The sequence below is a fragment of the Pelmatolapia mariae genome, linkage group LG7, assembly GCF_036321145.2.
Source record: "Pelmatolapia mariae isolate MD_Pm_ZW linkage group LG7, Pm_UMD_F_2, whole genome shotgun sequence".
Classification (NCBI taxonomy): Eukaryota; Metazoa; Chordata; class Actinopteri; order Cichliformes; family Cichlidae; genus Pelmatolapia; species Pelmatolapia mariae.
In genome coordinates this window covers 59,303,818-59,330,403 of record NC_086233.1, presented here as the reverse complement: position 1 = coordinate 59,330,403, position 26,586 = coordinate 59,303,818, and the positions used below count along the sequence as shown (strand labels likewise).

Sequence of the window (26,586 nt, the reverse complement as noted above, 5' to 3'; positions counted from 1 at the left end):
AATAAGGTGATTAGGTAGAGCGCTCACACGGGTTCCCACAGACTTATCCAGTGTCTCTGCCCCTGCCAGAGTTATGTGATAGACCGGGGGGGTAGGAGGAGTGGCTGACATGCATAAATGAGGACAGGGGCAACTGATCTTCAAGGTATGTCAGTCAACACTCTTGGGATATCTGGTGCACTGCACCACAGAAGACCTCAGCCTACAAACGTAACAACATTGTTCCTGATCTGTGATTCCTCTCGTCTCATTTTTGCGTCCAATAAAAGTTTTGTTTGATACCAAAAGAGCCATAAACATGTTACAATAAGACCTGTGTTGGAGAGTGATAAATTAAAATGTACATGAGCAGTGTACAGCTTGGGTTGCAAAAAGTTACTGCATAACAGAAAATATGCTTCAGTGAGAGCAGTGTTCAGCATCAACAAATCTGTCCAATGAGATTAGTTACCATATAAAAGTATGGGTTGACCAGAAGTCCAGTGAATCTATGCTGACAGTCAGAATCCCACCTTCAATCAATCACACCATCACCTGCAGCATTTCTGTCCTCAGATTTCTTTTGCCCATCACATGAAACGGAAGCACACACAACAAACTAAACTTCACACACTTTATGATACACAGGTCTTTAAATATCAAAACACGTATGGAATCTACCATGGATTCCTTTTTTTGTGACAGTGCTGTATCTAAAATGTGCAAAAGTCACAATACTAAAGAGCAACACGTTAAACAAAACACTTGGTTGTAACATTTTGGCTACTGTATCGTAGAATGTTGGTTAAACAACTTATTTTAAGTGCAAGCTGTTGTCACATGCTGGAATGCAGATCATTTTCGAAACAAGTGACACTCAACAGAAAGAGCAGAGAAAGGCACATCTGGATGTAAAAGCCACAAGCTCATTTAATCATTGCCATCATCTTGTTTTGCATTGTCTGCTCTGTGCTGGCTTTTCTTTTTGTGCCATGCATTTATTTTAATAGTCTATTCTTATGTGTGGTAGTTTTTTTATATATGGAACTAAGGAGGAACACCGAGACCAGCATTTGATATTTGATTTTTGATGTTTCTTATATATTCAAAATATAGCTTTTTGGTATAACTTATGCACATAATGCATAAAGGAGTAGGTTTACTGTAATGTATTTGCTTTGAGCTATATGACTTTGGCCCTGGAGATACAGCAGAGATGTGTGATAAATAACAGGTGCCTCATTTCATTTTGTAACCAGCAAAACTAACAAATTGTCAAAACCATTTTAATCCCTGCAAAGTCTGTAGAGCCAGTCAACAAGTGAAATAATTATTTATCATTAAAAATAGAGGAAAAAAAACTTCTTTGGCCATTGTGGTAATGAGCCCAAAGATAACGCCCACCCACCCCCCAAAACAAAACAAAAAACAACGACAAAAAACCCACCAAAACAAAATGAAATTAAATTTGTATTTATTTTTTTAACTGCTTGAAGCTTGAATAATTTGAAATATAATTGATCCTAAATGTTTGAAAGCTTCTTTCGTGATTTCACCATCAGTCCTTGACATTACCCTTTGCTTTTCATTGAAACACCCGGGGATCTCATTTGGATGAGGTATGGTATGTTCCCCGACCTTGCCATTTCCAATAGACGCTCCTCGCCGTCTACCAAACCAACAGTTGACAAGTGTGCTCAGACTTTACGCATGGAGAGCGCAGGGAGAGTCTGGGAGCACGCATGGGGGTCCCTCCCTTCCAGGCTGCCCGTGGCCTCCTCACCCCGGCGGGCACCTCCAAGACTCTGCCAAGCCCCCTTGATCCCCTATTTCCCCCTCTCTACCTTTCCTCTGAAGAAACTACCCGGCGTTACGTCAGAAAGTGCAGGACAAGCAAGACAGCGTCTTAGGAGCTATTCGCAGGCATTGCTGCCAAACCCTACTTGAGGCTGCCTAAGAGCTCACTGCACCCAATGCTATTTACAAATCCAATCCTTTTAAAACATCAGCAGTATGTGGTAAGTCCGTTATTCATTCGTATCATTTTATTTCTGCGCTGGGCTTTTTTTTTTCCTCACAGCTTTCCTCACATGACAGGTCTCTGTTGCCGGCACAATTGCGCAAAAACCCAAAACAGCAGTGTAAACCGTGTAATGATAAAGAGTAGAATGGTTCACACTGTAGCTTCACTGAAAACACCATGACATGATGAAGCAACAGATGATTTTGACGCTCAGAGATTTCTGCAGCATTTTTACTGTTTGACTCTTTGCTGATCTCAAAAACAACATGCCCCACGCTCGAAATAGGAACCCTAGCCCCATCCCAGAGGTAACATGGGATACGGGATTGAAGGAGATGAACGAGACCTGGAAAGGAGCGATAGCCTGTCTCGGGGTTGCCGTCTTCTTCGTAATGACCATCGGGATCATATACTGGCAAGTGGTGGACCAGCCCAACAAAAACTGGATCCTTAGGGGAACTTTCAGCGGACTGATTTGGGAGAGAAAAACCCACTCGCTGCTCATACAGACCCTGACTGAGGATAAGACCTACGTGGAAATTGACGTCGGGAACGTAGGGAACCCCGATATAGAGATTCCCTTCGTGAGGAACCTGTGCTGGCTCAATAAAACTGAGTTCTGCTATACCTGGGACTCGGTGGCCGAGGTGAAGATCTCGCTCGAAGTGAATGAGGATACGGAGACGGAGTGTTACAGCATGACTTGGGCACCGGTACACTGTCATGTGGAGCTGAAGGTAGTGTTTCTCTTTATGTGCACACGAAATACACAAATCACAGCAAAATGTGGAGTGCAAACCCAGTTTTGCACTTTCTTCAGGCTAGGAACATTAATGTCCCCCTTTGTAGTTTGTAGTTTGCGGAATGACATTGCCTTGCTTTGATGACAGCCTATTTCTGGTGCACAGTGTGCAACAATTTATAAGCAGGTCCCTTTGCAAAGTAATATAAGTCAGTTTCTCCGTCAAATATTATAGAATAAGAACTTTAAAAGTATATATTTTTTATCAATAATCAAGAAGAAAAAATGTATTTCACTCACAATCTGTTCATATAACTTCTTAACGGAAAACATAAGCCTTCAAAATGGTAGAAATCTCCTTTTAGAAAAATAATTGGAGAGTTAAATGTGTTTCTTGCGGCATACGTGATTAATGATATCGTTTTCAAAGTGCAATTCTGGCAAACGCCGGATAAATGTTTTAAATTTATATAATTTTTTTTAAATTTAACTGGATTTTTATACTGATCTCCAGTGTATGGCCACGGAATTATGTTAAATTACGTGAAACAAACGTGCACGTACAGTGTTCTTTTCCTCCTTTTTAAAGTTTATTTATCTGCATATTTGTCACACTTGGTACTTGTTTCAGATAATCAAGATAGTTTTACAATTTCACATATTTTAGACAAAGATAACATGAATAAATGCAAAATACAGTTTAAAATGATGATTTTATTTATTAAGCGCAAAAAAGGTGTGGCAAATAACAGTTGTTCAAACCTACCTGGCCTTATGTGAAAAAGTAATTGCCCCCTAAACCTAATAACTGCTTGTATCACCCTTGGCAGCAAGAACTCCAATCAAGTGTTTGTGATAAGTCTTAGTCTTTCACATTACTGTGGAGGAATTTTGGCCCACACCTCTGAGCAGAATTGTTTTAATTCAGCAACATTGAAGGGTTTTTGAGCATAATTGACTTTTCAAGGTCATGCCAAAGTGTCTCATTCGGATTAAAGTCCAGACTTTGACTAGGTCACTCCAAAACCTTAATTTTTTTTAGTTTTTTGTAGTCATTTGAAGGTGGATTTGCTTGTGTATTTTGGATCATTCTGTGCTTGAGCCTCAGTAAATAGCCGGACAGTCTCCTTCAGGATTTTCTGGTAGAGGTTTTCTAGGAAAAAGCAGAATTCAAGGTTCCATCAATAACTGCAAGTCGTCCAGGTCCTAAAGCAGCAAAACAGACCCTCACAGTATCACGATCATGTTTGACTCTTGATAGGATGTTCTTTTAGTGAAATACTCTGCTATTTTCAAGCCCCATGTAACAGGACGCAAACTTTGCAAAAAGCATTTGTCACATCAGTTCACAGAATGTTTTTCCCAAAATTTTGGGGATCGCCAAAATGTTTTTTTGCAAATGCAAGATGAGTCTTTTTGTTCTTTTTGGTCAGCGGTGGTTTTCATTTTGGAGCTCTCCATTGGATGCCATTTTTGTCTAATCTCTTTCTTATTGCTGAATAATGAACACTGACCTTAACTGAGGCAAGTTAGATGCTATTCTGGGTTCTTTTGTGATCTCCAGGATGAGTTGTCAGTGCACTCTCATCGTAATTTTGGTAGACCTGTCTCTTCTTTTTCAAGTTTTCTCCATTTGTGGATAATGTCTCATTCTGTGGGACTAGAGTTAGAGTAAGAGGGGCTTGTTTGTCTAATATTAATTTTTTGGGATAATCTGAAACATAAGTGTGACAAATAGACAATAAATAAATCAGAAAGGGGACAAAAATTTTGTCAAATCGTTGTAGGTGACTTGTTATGCTTCATTCCTGTCTCTTTCTAAAGCCATTTAAATAACTACACTGAGTGAAATATGCTTTGTTTTAAATCTGTATTTATTGATTTTTTAGCTGCAAAGTACTTACTGTACTTTCCCCTGCCTTAATCATCAGAGGCATTTAACTGTTGCAAAGTTTGGGTAGGTTAATCTGTCCCCACTGGAACATTCCTCGACTTAACTCCCTGTCATGTGGTGTGACTGCTCACAGAAAATCTTCTAAACCAAAGTCACATTTATTTTCATAATTTCCAAAAATCCTGCCCAGAGCCTCTCAGGTGACTACTTGGCACCTGTTTTGAAACTGCTTAATGGAGCCCAGAACTTAAACTTAAGTTCTGCGTATTTGTCTCTTGAAGACAGAAGGGAAGCATTCGTTTAAAAAAAAAAATTCTCTGACGCTCAATCCCTGCATTTTTTTCACTGATATACCAGATGTAACCTTAACTGACACTGAATTTCAAATATTACATTAACTCATCTAGTCAAAAAACTGTTAATACAATGCTTTTATGAATAATGCTATTACATTTGTAGCTGTTTAAATTAAAGTAAAATCCTAATTTGAGAACAGAAATGAAATTTATTATGGACTGTAAGTCTCCTAAAATATTTAGATGCTCTTAAATAATTCGTTCTTGAGAGTTGCTGCCCTAATGCATCACCTGCTGTACTTCTAATTTCCTTATATTTACCACAGAACAGTGATGACAATGAAAAGCTTTCTGTTCTATTCTCTTTTCTTTTCTTATTATTTTGTCAAATACTGACAAAATGTTGGTGCCCTTTAGTGAGGTTGCTAAAGTGTTTTAAAACCAAAATAAATTTTTTACCTTCTCCTCACAAACATTACTCTTTCCATACTTAATTCGGCTACTATTTTAATAATATATGGCTTTTTATAAAGTTAATTGAATTAGTTAATCACTGTTTTATTTTTTATTTTTCAGTATTTTCTTGTATGCAAACATTTCAATCTGGTTTTCTTTCCCTTTTCCTTTTAATGTGTGATTGCATGTATATTTGCACATGCATGTCTTTATTCAGGACTGCTTCTCCATGGCCAACATATCCTGGTACGGGGGTGCCAGTGTTCGGGGTCAGACTTGGCCGATCAACGATCAGAACGCCACGATGCAGCCCTTCATCGTCAGTGATCTGAAGGACAATCCCACTGGGTTCGGCTCTGCCCTGGAGCGCTACTTCCTTGGCTCATCGGGTAAGAGGTCACTGATGGGATTTGCTCTCGATCTCGTCGTTAGAAATGGACTTAGAAATCTTCTCCACGGCTATGTTATTACAAGAAAAAAGATCTCCTCAGTAAGGATGTTGGCAGTTTGCTCACGCTTGCTATTGGTGCAGCGTTAGAACAAGAACAAGGACTCTTGAAACTTGATCCCACATGAGTGGGTATACCATGTGTGGCGTGAATCCCAGGGCACGAGGGAAGCCCTGTGGATGTTGTTGTGTTGTCCTACCCTTTTCAGTCCCTCATGTAAGCATTTATGCTTGAGCTGGCAAAAATGGTCCTGAAGCAGCGTCCCTAAAACACACACAACATACTAGATAAGTTGGCTTCGCCACAAAGATAGTGTAACACGATGCTGGCTGTGGCATGTCAGTTTATTAAGTCAGAGATTAGAGTACAAAGGCAATCAAGCCACCTATAGCATCTTAAATTAACTCTTAGGAATACCAGAGTAATTGTCTTTTGTTTCTATTAAAAGAGCAGGTTGGATGGAGGCCCTGCTGACTCTTATAACTCACCAGGTTATTTTGAGGGTGTTAGATTTTATCCTCGGGGATAAGGGGGGAGAGGCAGGGGCTGCTAGCGGATGTGAATGGTTAATATGACTGATGAAGAACGTCTGCAGAGAGTGTGTGCATGTGTGTTTACACAAATCTCATGGACTATGGAGATTCAATTTGTCTTTGTGTTGGGTTGGTTTCTGAGCTACTGCTTAAATAAACGAATCTTTGTTCCTATTGAATTTTGATGTCAATCTGAGATCATGATTATTTTTATTAGCACACTGACATTGTTCAAAAAATCTTTAATATTCACATATTCTCATTTCTACATGCAGGCCTTAGGTGTAAAGTGAATATCTTTGAGCTCTGTAAATGTCTGGTTTAAGATTTAGTTGTGAGTAACTACAAAACTCAAATAACCTGCCACAGGGAACGCAGTGACATCACCCAATAAGGCGACACAAACAATCACTGATAAGCTTCACTCACATTCATTTACATACTGATGGAACCGCATGCAACCGCATATACACACGTATATCTTTTGCTATGTTATGTAACAGTGACAGGCTTCGCCAGAGAGTCACATGACTTAAATCCCTTTTCCACCTTGTGAAAGGATGCCAGTAATTATTAGGACCCCTGTAACCCTTTGTTTATCTGCTTAGCTTTCCACAGAGAGAAAAACACACATGCACATACACGCAGCCAGAGATAGCATGAGATCCCAATGAGATCAACTGTTTATTTGTTGCCAAGTAACCTCTCACAGATACATAGCCCCAAACATAGCAAACTGATGCTCAGCAATGACAATGATGCCTGTTGGAGCATTAAAGGTATATTTAACATGATATCCTGCTTTAAAGTTCAAGGATGTCTTTGTTTGGCTCCAGGATTTGCATAATGTGCACATTAGGCCCGAGAGAAAATGTTTTTCCATGATCAAAGACATTTTCCAAGCATTTCAACACTTCTCACTTTGCTTTAGGTTGCTTTCAGATACTGGACGCCAGTCCCACAGATCACAAGAACATAAGTTGCATGTATTTTCCTTATTTGCCAACAACATAATCAGTCTGATGTGTGATAAACTAGTAGCTTCTCGGTCCATTCAGTAAAAGAAGTAATTTGTGTAACCTACAGCACATTTTATCACTAACAAGGGCTTTAACCTTCAGACTTGTGTGGTCCTGTGCTGCAAGTAGAAATGTTACACCTGCTTGAACAGCACGAAAGAGCTTTTCTCTCCGGTGTAAACTTGGTACATTTGTGAATTAGCAGCCACTTTTACAAAAGGCATACGAGACAGAGCCAGTGATGTACTGTGTTTTACTGTCAGAACTGACAGCAAACGGACACCTTCTCAGACCACATCACGTCACATGTCAGACAAATCCATCCATCCATCCATCCATCCAGCCAGCCAGCCAGCCAGCCAGCCAGCCAGCCAGCCAGCCAGCCAGACATTCATTTTCTTCTAGTAATGGAATTCAGGGTCATGGGGGGTTGGAGCCGATCCCAGCTGTCATAGGGCAAGAGGTGGGGTACACCAAGGAAGGATCAAAAGTCAGTTGCAGGGCTATCACAGAGAGACAGACATTCATTCACATTCACACTTGTGCCAATTTAGAGTCGCCAACCAACTCATCTTGCATGTCTTTGGACTTTTGGAGGAAGCCAGAGTACACAGAGTACACACAATGAGAACATGCACACTCCACACAGAAAGAAGAGGAATGCAGTTAATATCCAGTTATGGTTTAATTCCAGTGTAGTTTGCATACTCTATTAGTATCTACCCTTTATTTGCATGACCCCTGTTATAGTTTGTCTACATGTTCAATTTACATTTATATTTTGTACAAAAATATTGCATTTTACATGCATCAAAATGAATTTGTGCTCTTTTTGCTGCTCCAGGCAAAATAACAACACTTTATTCTCATCTATATAGAAAGAGCATTTTGTCAGTCTTCATCAATTGCATTTATCTTCCTTATCTGCCCAGCAGCTCAGTCCAAAGAACCACATGATATCTCAGATTAAAATCCAATGTGATTATGACTGTGAACTAGGTTATTATAGTTAACCAAAACCAAAGTAAAAGCGTGAAAAAACATTCCAGTTAACTAAAATGGAACTAAAAAGCCAGCCTAAGTGTAAACGTCTGATACATTAATCAAAGAATATAGAGATAAATTCAAATACAAAGGTTTTGGGATGACTACATTAATAGAATCTGCTGCTTTAACATTATTATGGCTGTACTGTCATGTGTATTCCAGTGTTTTTGAAGTCGAGACACTGACAAATACCTGTCATACTATTAAAAAATAAGCAAACTCAGCTTGGAAAGAAGCCAGAACTGAACTATAAATGAAATGCAAATTAAAAAAAACTATTGAAAATTCAGCTATAAATCTTATAATGTGTTTGAGTCATAACTGCTTTATTTTTATGGATAATAGTATTGGGACAGGAAACAATTACAGAAGTTTTTATGGCAAAGAAAATCCACATTGATGTGTGGATATCATTATAGAGATTTGTGAGGTTACACAACCGTGTGAAAGTTTAATTAGAAAAGTGATTTGTTCCTGCTTTTTTTCTCTTTTTTTGCACTTAATCAAGTCTAATTGAATGCAGCTGGAAAAATACTTACAGAAATATAGAGAAGAAATTATATCATATAAAACATATTCACTGGTTATTAGCATGCACAGCTCCTCACCCCTTTCCAAGTGCTAACAGTTTCTTCTCAAGAAAAGTTGCTTTTAAATCCAGCTGTCTACACCAACACTCAGCAAACCGTGACTAGGATAGTGCTTCTCAAAAGGAGTTAGCTGCATGCACACAGCACCGTATGCAGTCATAGACACACAGTACACACTGTTCATGTGTATTTGAAATGCAGCGATATGTCTGCACCAATAAATGTGTATTGTAATGTACAGTAGGGAAAAGCTGGTATGCATCATCAGTGCTCAGTTTCATTTTGGGGTGAAAAAAAAGAACTCCAGTGTTGTTTTTCGTTAAAAAAAAAGGGAGATTTTGGGAAGGCAGTATTCCAATAGTAATTTTAAAAAAAGTAAAACAATCGCCACATGTCTTTACTTTTGGTTAATATTATTTATTATTAATGGACTGACAACACTTTCATCTGAGCTGTCTTCATAAATCTGCTTTGGAGGAACAAACATACTGCAGTTTTAACGTAATATTAGGCTTCACAGCTGTTTGAACCCACTGACCGTTGCAAGAGTCCTGTCTACACTGAATCTAGTTAGTCATAACTAGAGTTATAAATGTTGTGGGCAGTATAGAGCTGTGGCTGACATTACTAACTTAAGAGGACTTCTGGGGATAGTTAAAGACCATAGCAGACAGATTGAAATATTTGTGATAACAAAGCATATATGTATGGTAATCGGTGATATTAAACAGAGAATCAAGAAGAGAGGTAAAGAGTACCAAAGTAAAGCCAAGGTGGAGAAACTGGATGAAAGAGATACAGCATGCCACCATGCAGCAGAGTGACATTTGAGAGCGTTTCCAACTGGAGGAACTTATCACAGCCACACCTGTCTTTATCCATTCAAAAACACAACTGGACTAGTAAGAACAGATTAGCTATTAGCAAAGTAGCATCCTAGATCACATGCATTATAATGGCATATTAAAAGAGCTACAGCTAGAGGCCCGAAGGCTTGACATGGGAATACTGCATGTGTTCAAAAAGATTGTTATTGTGTGCTGCCTGTGGGCTTAAAACAATACTAAGTAGACAAACCAGTAACAGATGAAAACTGTCTCTTTATTTGTCTCCTAAAATAACAAACAAAATGACATAGATTATAATATAATGAGATCTTTAGCAGTAATGGGAATACAAGTGGCGGAAACGATTATTTGAAACACATTGATTTGAAAGCAAAATAGCCATTTTTGTCCCGTGTGTGACTAATTAACACGGCAGGATTTATGTGTAAAATAATTGTTGGATGTTGGCACGCAAGTGAGAGGTGAATTATTTGCCAGAAATTCTATTCTCATATATAAAAGACTTCATTTTTCCATGGCCTGTATCCAAATGCTTTGTACTGAGCGGAGACATGAAGTTTGGCTTTCATCGTGAGTTTCCAACTTGTTATTACAAACGAAAGTTCAGAGCAAACCTGTTAGTTTTTTAAAAATGTGATTGTGTAACTACTTTAAATTTCCCCCTCCTGTTGTGCTCAGCCAGCCAGTAATGAATCTAGTTTTTCTTAATAGATTTTTTTTTAATGAAGAGAAACACACAGAACACGCTTTCTCCAAGATTCCTCGCAACAACTTTACAACAACTCTTTAAGATATTACACCACTTCCTCCACATGCACATGTGACTTCTGTCTCTAATATAATGGAGCTTTATGTTGACAAGGGATAGAACAGTTAAACCTAAAACATGTTTCCATTACTCAGTTTCATGGAAAGCAATAGAAGAGGGAGGAAGGAAACCACAAAAGAAAAACAGATAATTATCAAAATTTTTTAATGTCGTTCAGCAATCTGAATGCAAGGTATCCAAGTTAGTGAAATGTCTTCTATAAGCTTTTTACAAATGTTTTGGAGATGCAAAGACTAAATACACTCGCTTTCTCCAAACCAGTAATTGAAAGCACAAATAAGTTTTACGGACTACCAAAGAGTAAGAAATCAGAAAAGAAATCTAGCTCTCTTAGCTGTGTTCTTAATTTTTACTAAATGTCTTCTCGTTGGAAATGTTTTAAAGATTATTTTCTTATTGGTTTTTAAACCAACCCGAGATCAAGATGCCAAATGTAGGACATTGCTCCAAAACACTCATCTGCTTTGCTCAATAGGTCACGACGAGGTCCCTGGGCAGCTGCCCCGAAACCTCGACACTCCCGGACAAGTAAGATGTGAAACACTTCAAGAATGACACCGTTAGCCAGCTGAAGCTTTGTTAAAAGCAAGCTGTCATCTCCTGTATGAGAGAACTACTGAATGAAAATCACCCCACAACATTTTCCACAGTTGACCTCTTGTACTTTCCATGAAGGACAACAGGCAAGAAACAGAAGAATGACTTTTTAAAGGGTGTAACAATGGGACAGCTTCTGTACTCTTCATATAGACACGTAACTTGTCTGTGGTTGCTCAGGTCAGTTCCCTTTCCTTACTTTAACCCTGAGCTTTAGCGAAATCTTTGTTTAAGTGAGAATGTCCCAATATGAGTTTAAACGGTTTGCTAACGTCAACACTCAAGCCAAACAAAAAGTATTACATCGGCTCTCGCAGTTTTTAGAGTTTGTCTAATCTAATCTGCTGGTAGTGAAAAGGACACATCTGTAATGTTTGTACAGAACACAGTGTCTCACCCTTGAAACAATAAAACTGATTGATGATAGGAGTAGAGCAGAGAGAGCCTCTTTAGTGTTTCATTATTTCTTCAATAAGTGGGATTGGAAATTTACTACAATGGCAATGTCCCAGTTTTGTGGCCATCAATTTCTTGAGGTTGGGCACAAAAACTAAATTTCCATTGTTAAAGAAGTACATGCCAAACACACACAAACTCGGACACCCGCACACACATGGTTAGTGTTTGAATGCACATTTTTTTAACCCCTAGTCAGGTCTGTAAGTTTGCACGGTTGTCAGAAAGAACAGTAAAAATATGACAGGTAAAAGAGTGCAATTCATCTGGTCCACAGCAGCAAGGAGTCAGAGAGTAGCATTTTCCTTCAGACCAGCACTCTCCAGGATCCCAGATGCCACATTAAAACCTTACCGACCCTGGTGAAGGTGCACAGGGTCACTTCTGCTACCACCTACAGATGTTGAGGTCAGACTGAGTGAAAGTGAGCAAAGAGTCTTTATGGTCCTATAAGCTCAGCACTGTTTTTCTTGGAAAGCTGCAGTTGCACATTGAACAAGGTGTGCATGAGAGACATGTACGTGAGAATCCATTTATGTCCACATACAGTGGCTTGCAAAAGTATTCTGCCCCCTTGAACTTTTCCACATTTTGTCACATTACAGCCACAAACATGAATCAATTTTATTGGAATTCCACGTGAAAGACCAATACAAAGTGGTGCACACGTGAGAAGTGGAACAAAAATCATACATGATTCCAAACATTCCAAATAACTGCAAAGTGGGGTGTGCATAATTATTCAGCCCCCTGAGTCAATACTTTGTAGAACCACCTTTTGCTGCAATTCCAGCTGCCAGTCTTTTATGGTATGTCTCTACCAGCTTTGCACATCTAGCGACTGAAATTCTTGCCCATTCTTCTTTGCAAAACAGCTCCAGCTCAGTCAGATTAGATGGACAGCGTTTGTGAACAGCAGTTTTTAAATTAGAAGCGTAAGATTTTATAAACAGACAACAGGATTTGGTATACTTAACTTTCAAAAATGCACGTTTAATCCGAGATGGAATAACAGGTACAGCAGTTTGGGATCAGTTTGTCTCATTTCCTTGAGGCTCTGCAGTGTCATTTCCAACAAAAATTAATTATGACTTGAGAAGGCACATTCAACTCCATTTTCCACTCTGTATGCACTTTAGTAAAAGCCACTGTTTGCAGCTTCAGCACCACATTAGTCTACGAGGCTTCTTGCTGTCTGGTGTAGTCCTTTTGCGTATGTTTCCACTGCTTTCTTTCCACTTCCATCCTTCTATAAATCTTGATCATTTTCTCTGCATTTTCTCATCATACTACTATACTCTTTCAAAGCACCTTTGCCTTATCAACTTTCTTCTATCGCGTCCATTCAACTCCTTTGTTATTGAAAATATTTCTGTATGTCAGAAAGACATAAAATTAAATATTTATCATAAATATTTCCTAAATAAAATCTGCATTTATCTGCCATTTATAAATTTGTAACAAACACGTGGATGTTGACCTAATACCTTGTGAGAGGCAGCTGAGGTGTTACCAGTATCTCTTTGACATTATCCATTGCAAACACGTGGGAATTACCCTGAGGCTGAAGGCTCCTCACAAGGCTTTTAAATACTGATCTCTGAAACTATTAATCTGATTATAAACTGGTACACGAGTATCCCGCCTGCTCCTGGTCCCTGCTTCCATGAGAACAGTAAGCCCACTGAAACTAGAGAGGGCAGCTGAAATGAGCCAAGGTCTCACCAGTTTCTCAGACTGTCTAATCTGTTCATTGATTGGTCACAAATCTTAAACCCCAGTTTGGTTACTTTGAGCAGCTTTTGCAAAATCTCAATACAAGGCCAGGGTCTGTGTTAATGGCTCAGTTTATTAGATGGGACAGAAACATAGCCAAGCAGAGCACAGAGGAACTGAAGGTTGTTAAAGCTGGGAGGGAGAAGGTGGGAGTCAGGTTAGGGGAGAAGTGGTGAGGGTTAGGGTAACCTGAGATGAATGGGGCATTCCTTCCAGGGCAACTACATCTGCAGACACAATTTTCAGCTACACATAATCTTGTCATTATACATGCCATCTGATGGACTGTATGTGCATGCAGTAGCAGAAATCTAAAGAGGCTCCCTTAACTGCAAGGTTTTGGAATGATAAAGTAGACAAAAAATCATCTTCAAATCTTCAATATTTCTGGTAAGTTTTGTTATTCAGAGAGGGAACATGCACGGGACATTCAATGCTCGTGTTTGCCCAGAAGCAAGCGTAATGGACAAATAAAAAATGTTTCTAACATATTTAGCTCAGTGTCACTTTCCAGGCTACCTGAATCTCATTTCACTGGTCTGCAGTGTAACCTACCTACTTAGAACTTGCCAGCAGTTTCAGGGTAAACTCATCCAACTGTGTGCTGCTATATCTCATTCTGGGGAGTGTTTTTCTTACATCTGAGTGGAGCAATATCAGCTGACACAGGCTGCACTCTACCTCCCACAACACTCCATCCGTCATACTCATACTGGTCTCAGTAACACTCATGCACTATGTCATATAAGTGGAATTTGCAATGGACTGTCTTATTTGCGCTGATCTCTGCCTCTTTAAATCATAACTGTTTGAATTACCTGACTTTTCCTTCACATGAGTGTATGACCTGGACTGTGACTTTATATTGCAGCTGTTTATCTGACTCCTTAAAGCAAGGTTTCATCCACAAGCATAATGTAAGCTAATGACCGACGCCCATTCCTGTGTGCTTCCTACCATGCAGGTGTCGCACTGCTTGTATCTCCTGACATCCCCCTGCAGCTCGGGCTGGACAGCAGACAGCAGTTCTGCCTACAGTCACTTCCAAGTATGGAGCGGCTCCCTCTGCAGTACACTGTGTGTGTGGCCCACAATGTAAAAGCTGCTCACCAGGAAGCAGTGCAACAGCTCTCGGAGCACAGCAGGGAGTTGCCCAACATGAAAGCACTGCGGTTAGTTCAGTTTAGATTTAGATTAGACCAGATGTAAATTTCACTCTGCTTCACTTCTGGTTATCATAACAGCGGTGCACTGGTGTGGTTGGTGAGCACCGATTGAAACTTTAGTGTCGCGAGCCAACTGTGTTTAACTGTTCCAGTCTGATTCCTGTGTGTGTGCCGCAGGCTGCCATTCTGGAAGCTGCTCGCCAACGTGGACTCAGGGCTGAAGGTGGAGCGGGAGATGAGGACTTTCTCGAATCGTCTGAAGAGACACCAGCTGGGGGAGGGAGTCATCAGCCTCAATGAACATTCCACCACCCTCCTTTCTGATATGGTACACGATGCAGACACACACTGACTACTGAACTGTGCTGTGTCTTCTCCCAACCTTTAAAGGCTGTGACAGAGTTAAGTTTTCATTATGAAAATATTCTGCAAAGGCAAGCCCAATCTGGGTGGGATAAAAATCCCACTGGTTAAACTGTTTAAATGAAATAAAAAATAAAATTAACCCATCAACAGGATTTAACAAATAATGGGATAGGGATTGGTAACACACTCGGTGTCTTAATAGTTTTTGTATGGCAGGTGTGAGCTCTCATATTAATAAATAGATTATAAAAAGTCAGCACTGCATCATAAAAGGTTGCTGTTTTCAGCATTTTCGAATGCAACCTTTGCTTTATCGCACTGAAGTGGACATTCCTGGTGGATCGGGCCACCTGCTGTGGCGCTGCTGCCATTTGCCATTGCAGGTATCAACTGATGGAGATATTAGAAGTTTTGCAGATGCAGGCATCAGCTGTATTTAGCTTTTATTTAAACATTACAAATATAGTGTGTTGAAATTATAGCTGGCTACAGGGGCCATGCTTTATGTTCAATTCTACTAGTCTGTTGATACAAGGTCTTGAAATGAGAAGCCAGTTCATGGAGTTTCTATTTTCAGTAGAAGCTCTCTTCTTTTACTAAGCCTAGAAAAGTTTATGTTAACCCAGTGACTAGAATTAAGATGTGTATATTATTCTTTTTTCATTCATCTTAATTTCTTCCGCTGCATAGCTGCAGATTTTCATAATCCACTGCTTCAACCACAGAGGTAGTAAATCTGGTAAGAGTTCATTGGTCAGAGGCCCACAACTGGTCAGAGATAGAGATGAAAGAGTTTTCTTAAGTGGATCTCCAGAGCACTGGAGGCAGGGAACAAGGGAGGGAGGACAGGTTCAGTGAAATGTTACAACATAGAAATACAAAAGCCAGATTAGGTTTGTTTTTCCTTTTTCTTCTTTTTTGGTTGTTTTTTTTTTTGTTTTCTTTTGTTTTCTTTTGGAGTTTTAGTTTTTTAGTTTTTTTGTTTGTTTGTTTGGTTGGTTGGTTGTTTTTTTTTTTGCCTAACAGAACTTAGTTCCACAAAATGCCGATCAAATCTTCAGGACACTTTGTGATGCCTTACAGCTTGTAAATGGGGCACTTCATCATCAAATATGTTTTCAGATATTCTTTCAGCTGCACATTCATACAGTTCCCTTCCCTAAATGCTATTGCAAACTGCCTGGTAACGACACCACCGGACCACAGTCAAGTCAATCCATGTCAACACCTGGTGATGTTCCATTACAAAACAAATATAGTTGAGAGAAGACAAACAGAGCCTTTCCTAGTAGATATTAGGTTGCTCTGAGTGTGGTAACTGCAGGATGGCAAAGAATTGGGTGTGCTGAGATTTGAAGGGACCTTAGCCAACTAGAGCAAGTAATCCCAGCTCGATGCTCAGATATGACCCAGACTGTACAGCAGAAGACCAAGCAGGCAGAAATGCAATCAGTCCATAAAAGGTTATCTCCAGGCATCCTGTTATATACGTACACACTGGTAATGTTTCCATTGCATTTTCAGTAGGTGTGAAAGAACAGAAACACAGGAAAAGTGAAGAATAATACGCAATCATGATGGATGGCTTTATTTGGTGAACAACAGTTCACTAGTTTTCTGGTAGATCAAGGATATTAATCACCTGTTTTGTTGGTACCACCTCACTTCACTCCCCTCCTACTTCAATAAAGAACCAGCCAAGCGTAAAATCCTGCATGGAAACTTACAGAATTAACACGTTAGGCTGTGTAGAAGTGTGGCTAGCAACAATGATCCCCTTTCACTCCAGTTTTACAAGAGTTCATACATTTTCTGTCACTCTGTTAATTTTTATTTTTCAGTTTCCATTTTATTCTGCAAGGACTGGCATCAAAGTGATTTGGTTATTAATAGGTTTGCATTGTTTCTAATTTTATTACGTAGAAATTAAAGTAAATCTTTAGAATAAAAGCCTAGAGTCTAACACATTATTTGAATTTCTTTGCATTTTACTTCTTTCTGGATTAAAAAAAAGCAGAAGAAATGAATGGTTAGTGGGGGGGGAAAGATCTAAGAAATTAAACAATATGAGCTAATATAGCCTTTCCTCCCACAGCTATTTTACATCTGTTTTGTTTTGTTCCACAGTTATGTAATGCAAAGTTTCAGTTTGACTCTTAACATCTAATTCCTAAAGGACTCTAGCAAATGTCAAATGGTTCTGACAGAAGTTGCATTCTCAAAGCTACAATTCTGCAAAGCAACTTTGCAAAGGTGTATGCTAGTAGCACCGTTAAACTATTAATGCAGTTATTTAGAATTGTTGTCTGTCTCTTTGTCACTTTGCAGGACCATGACTACCTCAACAGCAGGAAAAGGGGGCTGTCCAAGAGACTGACCAGGGACCTCCCACTTGTCAAGCTTCTTAACATTTCCATCACCATGTCCCCTTTCCTGGGGGTGGACACCACACAGTTCCACACCTCCCTTATTGATGGCACTGAGGCCTACTGGCTCAGTCTCCCTTCAGCCCCTCAGGGACAGCTGGTGAGGCATGAGAGGCACACACTATCATATTGTAAACCACTTAGTTGCGTCCACAGTAATCCACATTTGAACTTTTCTAGCTGAGATTTATGTATTTTCATTTAGTTTGTTGTTGTGGGAGGCAGTGTAAAGAACCCACCACATTTTTATTTCATGCTAAGTACAGTTTTCCCTGACAGTGAACTTTCCTCACGCTACTAAAACACTCTATTCGGTCAAACATGAAACCAGACAGAGATTTGGGGATATTTTCCTCCTGCATTGCAGACTCTCTGCATTAATCAGTTCCAGTTTGATCAAATTAAAAAAGCAATGCAATGCAAATGCAGTAGGACTAAACCAGGAAATCTATAATTGCAACAGCAGTTGCACTGCGGTTTATAATTAGTCAATTATCCACAGAGAAAATAATAGCAGCGTAAAATAAACACCAATTAGAATGCAGTTGCCTCTGTCCCTCTATCCAGATCCCTGTGATGAGTCAGTGGCGAGGAAAGTTCTGTGTAAAGCTGAACATCACAAATCCAGGAGCAGTGAGCTGGTTCCTGGACAGGGTAGGAGCCCTTCGAGCCCATTTAGGGATGGAGTACATCATGCTGGAAGGGGGCGAGGGGAATCTGTTTGAGGAGCAGGCACTGCGGCCACCGCAAGCTCTGGGTGGAGACAAGTACATCAGCCTGCTGGCTGACCTGGCCACCAGGATAGGAGATTCCACCATTATGACTGCAGGGACACGGTAATCTGTCAGCTAATGCACAATGACATTGCTTCCCGTAAGGCACATTTGTGTTTATTAGGACTTTTTCTGTGTCTCAGGTCCAGTTACAAGCCACTCTTTGTGAGGATGACCCCCCTGCAGTCTGATTGGAGCGCGATGGGTCTTAAGGCCATCATTCCCAACCTGTTGCACCACACTTTGCTGGGATACAACTTCCTCATTCCTGATGCAGTAGGTAATACGAGAACCTATGGGTCCCTTTTTTATCACATAGTGATATTTTTGCCTTTTTGTGAGAACTGAAAAAAGCGCTAGATTAGTGTTGCTTTGGACAAAGCTGGGAGCTGTCAGTAAAACATGGGCCTGATATAATTGCCCTTAGACTGCCGTGAAACATCTTAAATTGTTCATTAGATATGAGGTATGAGTTGTATCAAGATAGTTTTAATACAATGTTATAGCCCACACTAGCTTGCAAAACACCAGAAATTAATATGAACCAGATCTAAAAGGATAAATTGATCTTTTTCCAAAATAGAGAAGCCAACTTACATCATATTGCATTGTCTTAAATCTGCTAAATAAAAAAGCCACACGAGTATTAAGTACCCACTGTTTAACTGTTTTTGTCTTTTCTCTGCCTCTGCACAGGTGGCTCTCTGTCTGGAGACCTGGTCACAGATGAGGAGTTGTTCATCCGCTGGCTGGAGATTGCAGCCTTTCTTCCTGTTATGAGCTTCCACACACCACCCTGGATCTTCGGGGAGGGCCAGGTATACTACCGGTCTGCCTCGAGTAGCCACCCGGCAGCAGCCTGCGTTGGGTGCCATTACAGCTGTGTCATCCACATTAGTGACAACCTAGCAGGTTCACATTCTGCTCATGACTTGCTAACCAGATTTTCGCTTGTGAAGATTTACTGTGGAGAGATCAAGTGTAGTGAGGTGTGAATGCTGCCAATTAGATGTTCTAAAAGGGGGTGGGAGATTATCCTTCCTTCCCACATGCTGCTGATGAAAAAGGGACATTAGAGAAGTGGTTCATTGGCCCAACAGCCAGCCCTCAATTCTGAGGGTCAAGCGCTGAGAAGTTCCCACCGATTCTTTTGCAGAGGAGCTAGAGGACTGCTGAGACCCGATCTATCAAAACTCAGATCTGACTCTCCCCTCAGCAGGAGGGGCAGGACTGAACCATGTCCCTCTCCATGGGAAATGAGGAACACACTATTCACCATGCACAGCAGGAAAACAAAGCCTTAAGTCTCTGATGACAGGTATTGATGCTTTTGACAATGTGTTACCAGAGCTCAAGTTCCTGAACAAAAAACGCTTTATGCTTCTGCAGAGGAAGAAGGGTAATGCCCTCCCTAACCCCCTTCCCCTCCCGCCTTTCCTCATCTCATTCACCTGTGGTTACGAGTCCATCTGGTCTGAATTACAATCCCTATTCTAGATTTATGGCTCGCTCTCACTCTCAAGGGCCACTTCAGCAGGAATGATAATGAATTTGAGGACAAGTCTTGGAAAAATACTTTATTGTGGCAATTAAGATTTCCATGAGTAATTGACAAGTGTGACAGAGTGGGAGTGATCAAATGAAATTTTTTCCACTAGGAGGGAGCTAAAGCAGCAAAATATATTAGTTGTGACTTGTGTTGTGTGACAAAGATAAAAATAGGCCTTTTTGGACGGCAAGGCATTTGACAGCAGCAATGTTTTCCATTCTGGTCTCTTGCATGGTCTTCAGTTCATAAACCCAGATGAAGTGAGAGCGGGGAGATATTTTAGTGGAGATAGACTGTTGCATTGCCCATGATAAATGACTCTTTTATAGACATTTTTACTATAGTTTTAAATGTGGTGCACCTTTATTTCCAGAATGTGTGAGACTGCAGTCGGTCACAGACAGGTCACAGCGGCAAATACGTTGGAATCGAATAGCAGCAAAACCTCAAAGCCACACACATGCCTGGCTTCTCAATTAGGGAAAGATTCACTCAAACCAGTGGCTCATTCCTACAAATGGTCTCAATCCCAAGTCATAAAAATACATTTTTTATAGAGGCGGTCAAGTTTTGTTTTTGTCGTGAGACTCTGAAGAGGATGTGACCCTTCCAGGAATGCTGAAGTCGTTTGGGCAAAGGGAGACAGCACAAAGACTTTGGCAGAGTTAAACCCACTAAGTCAACAATGAGTGACTGTTGAGTTGAGTCTGCGTGTAGAGATGGCACAAATGTCCTTAGCAGACCTCACTGTCAATATTTTTCTTGTACTGAAATCCTTGCGGTGGATGATTTAGTTTAGGAAAGGGTTTTTTTGTCACTGGTTTCAGTTACTGTGTTGATCCAGATTTCTTGAAAATAGATTCTTTGGATGAACGATGTGAAAAAGGCCTAAGTGGTTCTGAATGAAAGTACTGCCCAAGAAAAAGGCAACGATGGATTTTAATTAGGTCGTTATAATCCTAATTGCTTTTTTTCTTTTTATTCTTTTTCTTTTTACTGTAATCCACAATAATGTTCGTTCTCGTGTCTCAACTGGTAATCCATAGGTGCTAAATCTAACTCGGAACTACCTAACAAGGCACCAGAGGGATGTGGCACCGCTGATTGAAAAGTATGCAGAGGAGTGGCAGGTGACAGGAAACCCCATCTATCGCCCAATGTGGTGGCTCAATCCAACTGACTCCATGACCTTTACCATCAATGACCAGTTCCTCATTGGAGATGAGGTCAGTTAATGGAGTTCTGATGATGTGGGATCTAATGCACTTGGCATGTTTTAGCAACTTCAGCCGTATCCTGATGTCACGCATGTGCAATCTCCCTTATACGTATTTATTTTCAGGTCTTAGTGGCACCCGTGGTGGAGAAGGGGGCAGTGCAGAGGGATATATATTTACCTGACGGGGGCTTTCAATGGCAGGACAGTCAGAACGCACGGGTGTTTGACGGGGGGACGTTCCTGCACGACTACCCTGTCCCCCTGACGGAGGTGGCTGTTTTCTTACGGAGAAGCTGACTCGGATGACTGTCCCACAGAGTCACGTGATTTATCCTGTTACTGTTTTGAATCAAATTCTTTTTTTAGGTACTTGTGCTGTTCTTAACTTGCACTTTTTTACTAAAGACCATTGACCCTGCCTCAAGTGCTGCCTTGAGACGATTTGTAGAAATATATATGTATATACATATTTTTTTTATACTTGCACTTTATGGTTCAAAATATTTTTTTTCCTTTATGTTATTTGTCTTCTTTTCATTTGTTTTGTTTTTTTTTTTATGCTGAATGGTTTTACCTCTTAGTGATTTGTTTCTGGACTTTTTCATCCACTCTGCTGCTTTTTTTTTGTTTGTTTGTTTGTTTGTTTTCTTTTTTTAATGGTTCCGGAGAAGTATGTGTGTTTACATACTGCATTTCTACAGTCTTTAAATTTGTAGCTGCTGTTGGCTCTCTTCATAAGGACGAACAAAGCAAGCTCCTTGTTTGCTTAAAAGTATCTGAATTTCTCAAGAAGACCAAATGAAGATGCAGAAAGACAAGGAAGGCGGTTAAAAGGGCCTTTTGAGAGAAACACTTACTGGCGGGAAATTAACACAGGAAGCTACATACAAGCACCATGGTACCATATGTCTTGCTCACTCTATGGAAAGGCTTTTACTTGAACTCATCAGGCCAAAGGGCCGATGTTTTATGAAAGATGAATGTACCTCAAGTAACGGATATGAATTGCTTTACAAAGTCATTAGACACAACAGCCTATCACCCCATAGTTCATATTCTTAGAATAGTTAAGTCATAGACATCCATGAATGTCCCTTTGTACTGTACGCTGATGAACTTGAGGCCAAGCCACTTTCATCGTAGCTTTGCATATATTTAAATTTTAGATTAGAGTTTAACCTGCTGTAGCAAGGGCTTTTAAGTGAGTGCCTCTTTCTTTGCTGACTGTTGATGTGTTCTTACATGTGAGCCGAATTAAGTTGTAAAGACAACCTTGCTGATGACACCACATGGGTGAAAAGGAGATTTTGTATAAATACATGTAATCAGTCCCTTTTTATCTGATAATCTGACTGTGATATCACTCCCATTCATGAGTATGAATCCACCACCAGCAGCCGTGAGGCTCAGTGAAAGACTTTGGACCAGGTATTAAGATAGTTTGATCCAAAAGATGCAAAATCTGACTTCCAATTGTGCTAAAAATCACTCTTTTGGAGATTTCTCATTTGTCTATTCTGTACAAAAACCGAAATGGAAAAACAAAAAGTTGTATTTTTGTTATTTCTTAAGCCTATTTTACTGAAACCGGTAAATTTATTTTCCAATTTCTATGCAAACGTTGAGTGTCTTCAGTTTATAATTACTTGATAGGCACATATGATTGATGTGCCATATGATGGTACTTTTCTACCTACTACTACTCTCACCATAAAAATAAAGTACAAAACTTATATTTCTCCAAATGTTGAGCCACATCAAATAAATACAATGCTCTCAGTTGTAAGCATACCATGTTTGCATATGAGAAATTGGCTGTTTGGAGAAAAACAAAGTATTTGTGAAGGATTCACCTGAAATTGCTGGAATTGTTGAAAGCACAGATGTGCAGAGGCCCACCTGACATAAACCTTCATGAGTAATTCAGTTTCTGTCCTCATGTGTACCATGACATAGCCTACTCTCTGGACTATCTTTACACTTCCATCACTTTCTTAAGTTTAGTTGTTTACTTGTAAAAGCTGTTTGAACCCAGACTTAATGCTCTAAGCAAATGAAATGTAAATGAGACTGATTCTATTTTTTGATTATGTTTAAAATCAGTCCAAGAAGAGACGTAATCTTTATACCCTGAAGCTCGGCTCTTTATAGTCAACTGTCATTGTTGCTTTTTTTTTTCTTAATCAATTTTTTCCATAAAGGAAAATCTTAAATGGCAAACAGTGAGGATACAAACTCTGGAAACTTAACATTTATCTCAACTAAATTGATTGTGTAACTTTGATCTAAAAAGTTTACTGTATCAGCTCAAACACTCAGGTCTAATGAAGTTTCCTATCAGATCACCAAATGTCTTAGTGCAACGCAGTATGTTGTGAACACATTAACGTCTTAATCTCTCCTGGGGCAGAATGTACAATGGACACACTGTGATTTCCCATAGCCCTTCATGTGAGGAGCTTTTCTTTTTCCCATTATATAATGCTGTTATGGAATGCTTTGGTAGGTTAATGTAGGAGTTGCAGGAAAAGCTTTGTTGTGTTATTCCTTCCCTCTACAGACTGAGTGAGCCATGTGCCTTAATATGCCACAAATCTGGACGACACAAGTGTCTAGATTATTGCAGTATCAGCAATGACCGTAATACAATGACTGTGCCATTACAAGTGTTTTTCTCTCTTCTGTAAATCAGATAACATAGAATGACAAAGTTGCAATAAAGTTTACATTTTCTTACTTAACTCATCAAGTTTGCATTTACTTCCTGATATACTTGAGGCCACATTCAAGTGGAGTTGCCAGATTTTAATTATTATTACTTCAGAATTTTTAGTTCAAATCCAATCCTGAAGTTTGCACATTTTTTTTTTCTGTCTCCATGCTGGTTTGTGTTTGACTGTGCAGGCAGTGGCAATCTGCAGTTACACCAATCAGGCGCAACAGTATGACTACTAACAGGTGAAGTTAATAACACTGATTATCTCTTCATCATGGCACCTGTTAGTGCGTGGGATATATCAGGAAGCAAGTGAACAATTTGTCCTCAAAGAAGAAGCAGGAAGACTTGTCCAACTTGTGATGGAAAATTGCAGTGCTTCTGGGGTGTTCCTGGTCTGTAGTGATCAGTATCTATGAAAGGTGGTCCAAGGAAGCAACAGCAGTGAACTAGTGACAGGTAAGTGGACATGGAGCCCATACTGACCCCTGTCCACCGCCGAAAACACCTACAATGTGAGCATCAACTGGACCCAAAGCAATGGATTAAGGGGGTGTGGACTAACAAATCACATTATGAAATGCTTTGGTAGGGTTCATGTAGGAGCTGCATCACATGATCAGCCAGTTATGGGTGCATTGCATACCTGGGCAATACACGGCACCAGGATGCACTATGGAAACTGTGGCAGTGTGATACTTTTCTAGAAAACCTTGCATCATGGATGTTACTTTGACATGTTCCACCTACCTCAGCATCGTTGCAGACTTTGATTACAACCTTTCATGGAAACGATATTGCATTCTTCTTTCAGCAGGATAATGCACCCTGACACAAAGCAAAAATGGTTCAAGAATGGTTTGAAGACCACAACAATGACTTTGTGATCCAGATTTCCTATAGTTCAACCCAATGGCTGGACAAACAAGTCCAATCTATGGAGGCCCCAACTCGCAACTTACAGGGCTTAAAGGTGCAAGACACAAGATACCACGCACATCAACTCCAAGGGTCTAGTGGACACCATGCCCCAATAGGTCAGGGCTGTTTTGGAGCAAAAGATAAAACAACATAATTTTAGGATAGTGGTCAATAGATTATGTTTTTTGTTTGTTTGGGGTTTTTTTTTTTTTTTTACATGCCAGGGATACTGGGGCATGCTTCAAAACCACAAATAAAAATAAACATAACAATAATAAATATGTAAAATGAACACATTTTTAATTTCAGAATTCAAATGTATTATTTTTAACAAATATCCTCCTTGTCATCTTGCACACATGAGATCTTATGCTAAGCCCTGATATTAACCCTTTACCCTCTTTCTTCTCCCCATGCCAGCAGGTCTATGTCTATATCTGTGAGCAGATACTGACAAATAACATCTGCGCTAATTCCACGTAAACCTAATAAAAGTTATTTATAACCTTGGCGAGTATGCGGTGGAAGAGATTCTCAGGGGACTCACATTCAGCCCAGCCTCCGCTGAGCTCCGTTTCCTTACCTTCCTCTCTTGCTGCCACTTGGCTGAGCTCCACCTTGGGGCCCCAGTCCCAGCTCCTTTAGTGCAGTTAGACAGGTGCAGCTGAATGGAGACATTCAGAGTCCCTCCAAGCCGGCCACCGAACTCACCATCTCCGTTTACACCCGCACTTTAATCGCTCAGATTCATGTGGCACTTTTTAAAGTCTGGGTGCAGTTCTCAGCCAGATAAAATTCACAAGACGTATTAATATGGCTCCATGGTTTGTGAGGTGATGAAGATACAGTGTTAGAGACTTGAGAAGACTCTCCTCCAAGGGACACCAGAGGTTACAGAGTTAATTTCTTTGCTAAACCTTAAAGGACCTTTATATTAAAGTTCCTTATTTTCAGTTACTAGACAGTTGTTTCAGGAATTCAAGTTGTGTGTACAATAAATCAATTTTTTATATGTTCAATATTGATCCGTCATTCTAAACAGTGGATTTCCCACCATCAGTTCCACTTTAATGCTAATTCACAGAACAATAGTACAGATCCTGCCAGAAATCCTGTGGTCAAAGACATCCACCCTTAAACTAACATTTAGCAGGAGGTCCAATTATTATTTTTTTCCTTGGTCAGTGAATCAACATTTAACATTCAACCCAATTAGTTTGGGGCATAACCAAGCCTTATGTAAGTTGTTGAGCAGTGCAGGAAAAACAAATTGTCCTGCCAAAAACCCAAATCATGAATGACACGAATGATCTACATACGGTAGCAGCAATTAGAACAATGTTATTCTCTACTGTTAACAACTGCCAGTGATTACCGCCAGACAAAATGGAATCATCTCTACCCCTGCATGCATGAATAGCTTATAAAACAGGATAGGCAACGCTGGCTCCCCTCTTTTCTTTGAGGGTGTTTTGGCGCAAGTGGCACATGGTGACAAGCAGAGGCCAAAGATCTTTCTCAAAGTCTACTTTTAGAAAGTGCAAGTCAAGGTTTTAGGTTTCAGTGTCTGCTCCCGAGTGAATGGCTTTTCCATCTTGCCAATTAGGTAAGCCAGCGGTTAAAGCTTCATGGTTTTGTAATCAATTGAGCGAGGGTCTTGTATTTTGAGCAGAGAAGAAAGTCCTTCTTTCATTTGTTAGAATACTAATCAGATGTTCCTTTATGCACAGGAAGTCTGCACAGACTTTATGCTTTTAAAAAACACTTTTGAAAAAGACAAAGAAGTGGCTTTGAAAGCGAAATCTTTTTTTTTTTTTTAAGGCAGGTGCACAGAGAAAGAAAACCGTCATGTGTAATCACTTCTTGCCTGCCCCTCTTTGGAAATCTGTCACCATGCAATGCCTTTAAATGTCTTC

General features: G+C 39.9%; 1 protein-coding gene across 1 annotated transcript; it reads left to right on the top strand.

Annotated features, from left to right (window-relative positions):
• The first annotated feature begins 1,845 nt into the window (after positions 1-1,845).
• On the top strand, positions 1,846-23,745 carry si:ch211-236l14.4 (SITS-binding protein). The gene is made up of 11 exons (XM_063480000.1): positions 1,846-1,997; positions 2,077-2,739; positions 5,608-5,779; positions 14,499-14,706; positions 14,878-15,028; positions 17,395-17,592; positions 18,060-18,328; positions 18,409-18,545; positions 18,962-19,083; positions 20,861-21,040; positions 21,157-23,745. The coding sequence occupies exons 2-11, from the start codon at positions 2,269-2,271 to the stop codon at positions 21,328-21,330; spliced, it is 2,082 nt and encodes a 693-aa protein (XP_063336070.1). The 5' UTR covers positions 1,846-1,997; positions 2,077-2,268; the 3' UTR covers positions 21,331-23,745.
• The last annotated feature ends 2,841 nt before the right edge of the window (positions 23,746-26,586 follow it).

Bases quoted from the DNA above. Each gene is read 5' to 3' on its own strand.
- si:ch211-236l14.4 (XM_063480000.1), top strand. From the start codon at position 2,269: ATGCCCCACGCTCGAAATAGGAACCCTAGCCCCATCCCAGAGGTAACA. The intron at 14,707-14,877 runs GTTAGTTCAGTT...TGTGTGCCGCAG, and splicing joins CCCAACATGAAAGCACTGCG to GCTGCCATTCTGGAAGCTGC. The intron at 19,084-20,860 runs GTATACTACCGG...GGTAATCCATAG, and splicing joins GGATCTTCGGGGAGGGCCAG to GTGCTAAATCTAACTCGGAA.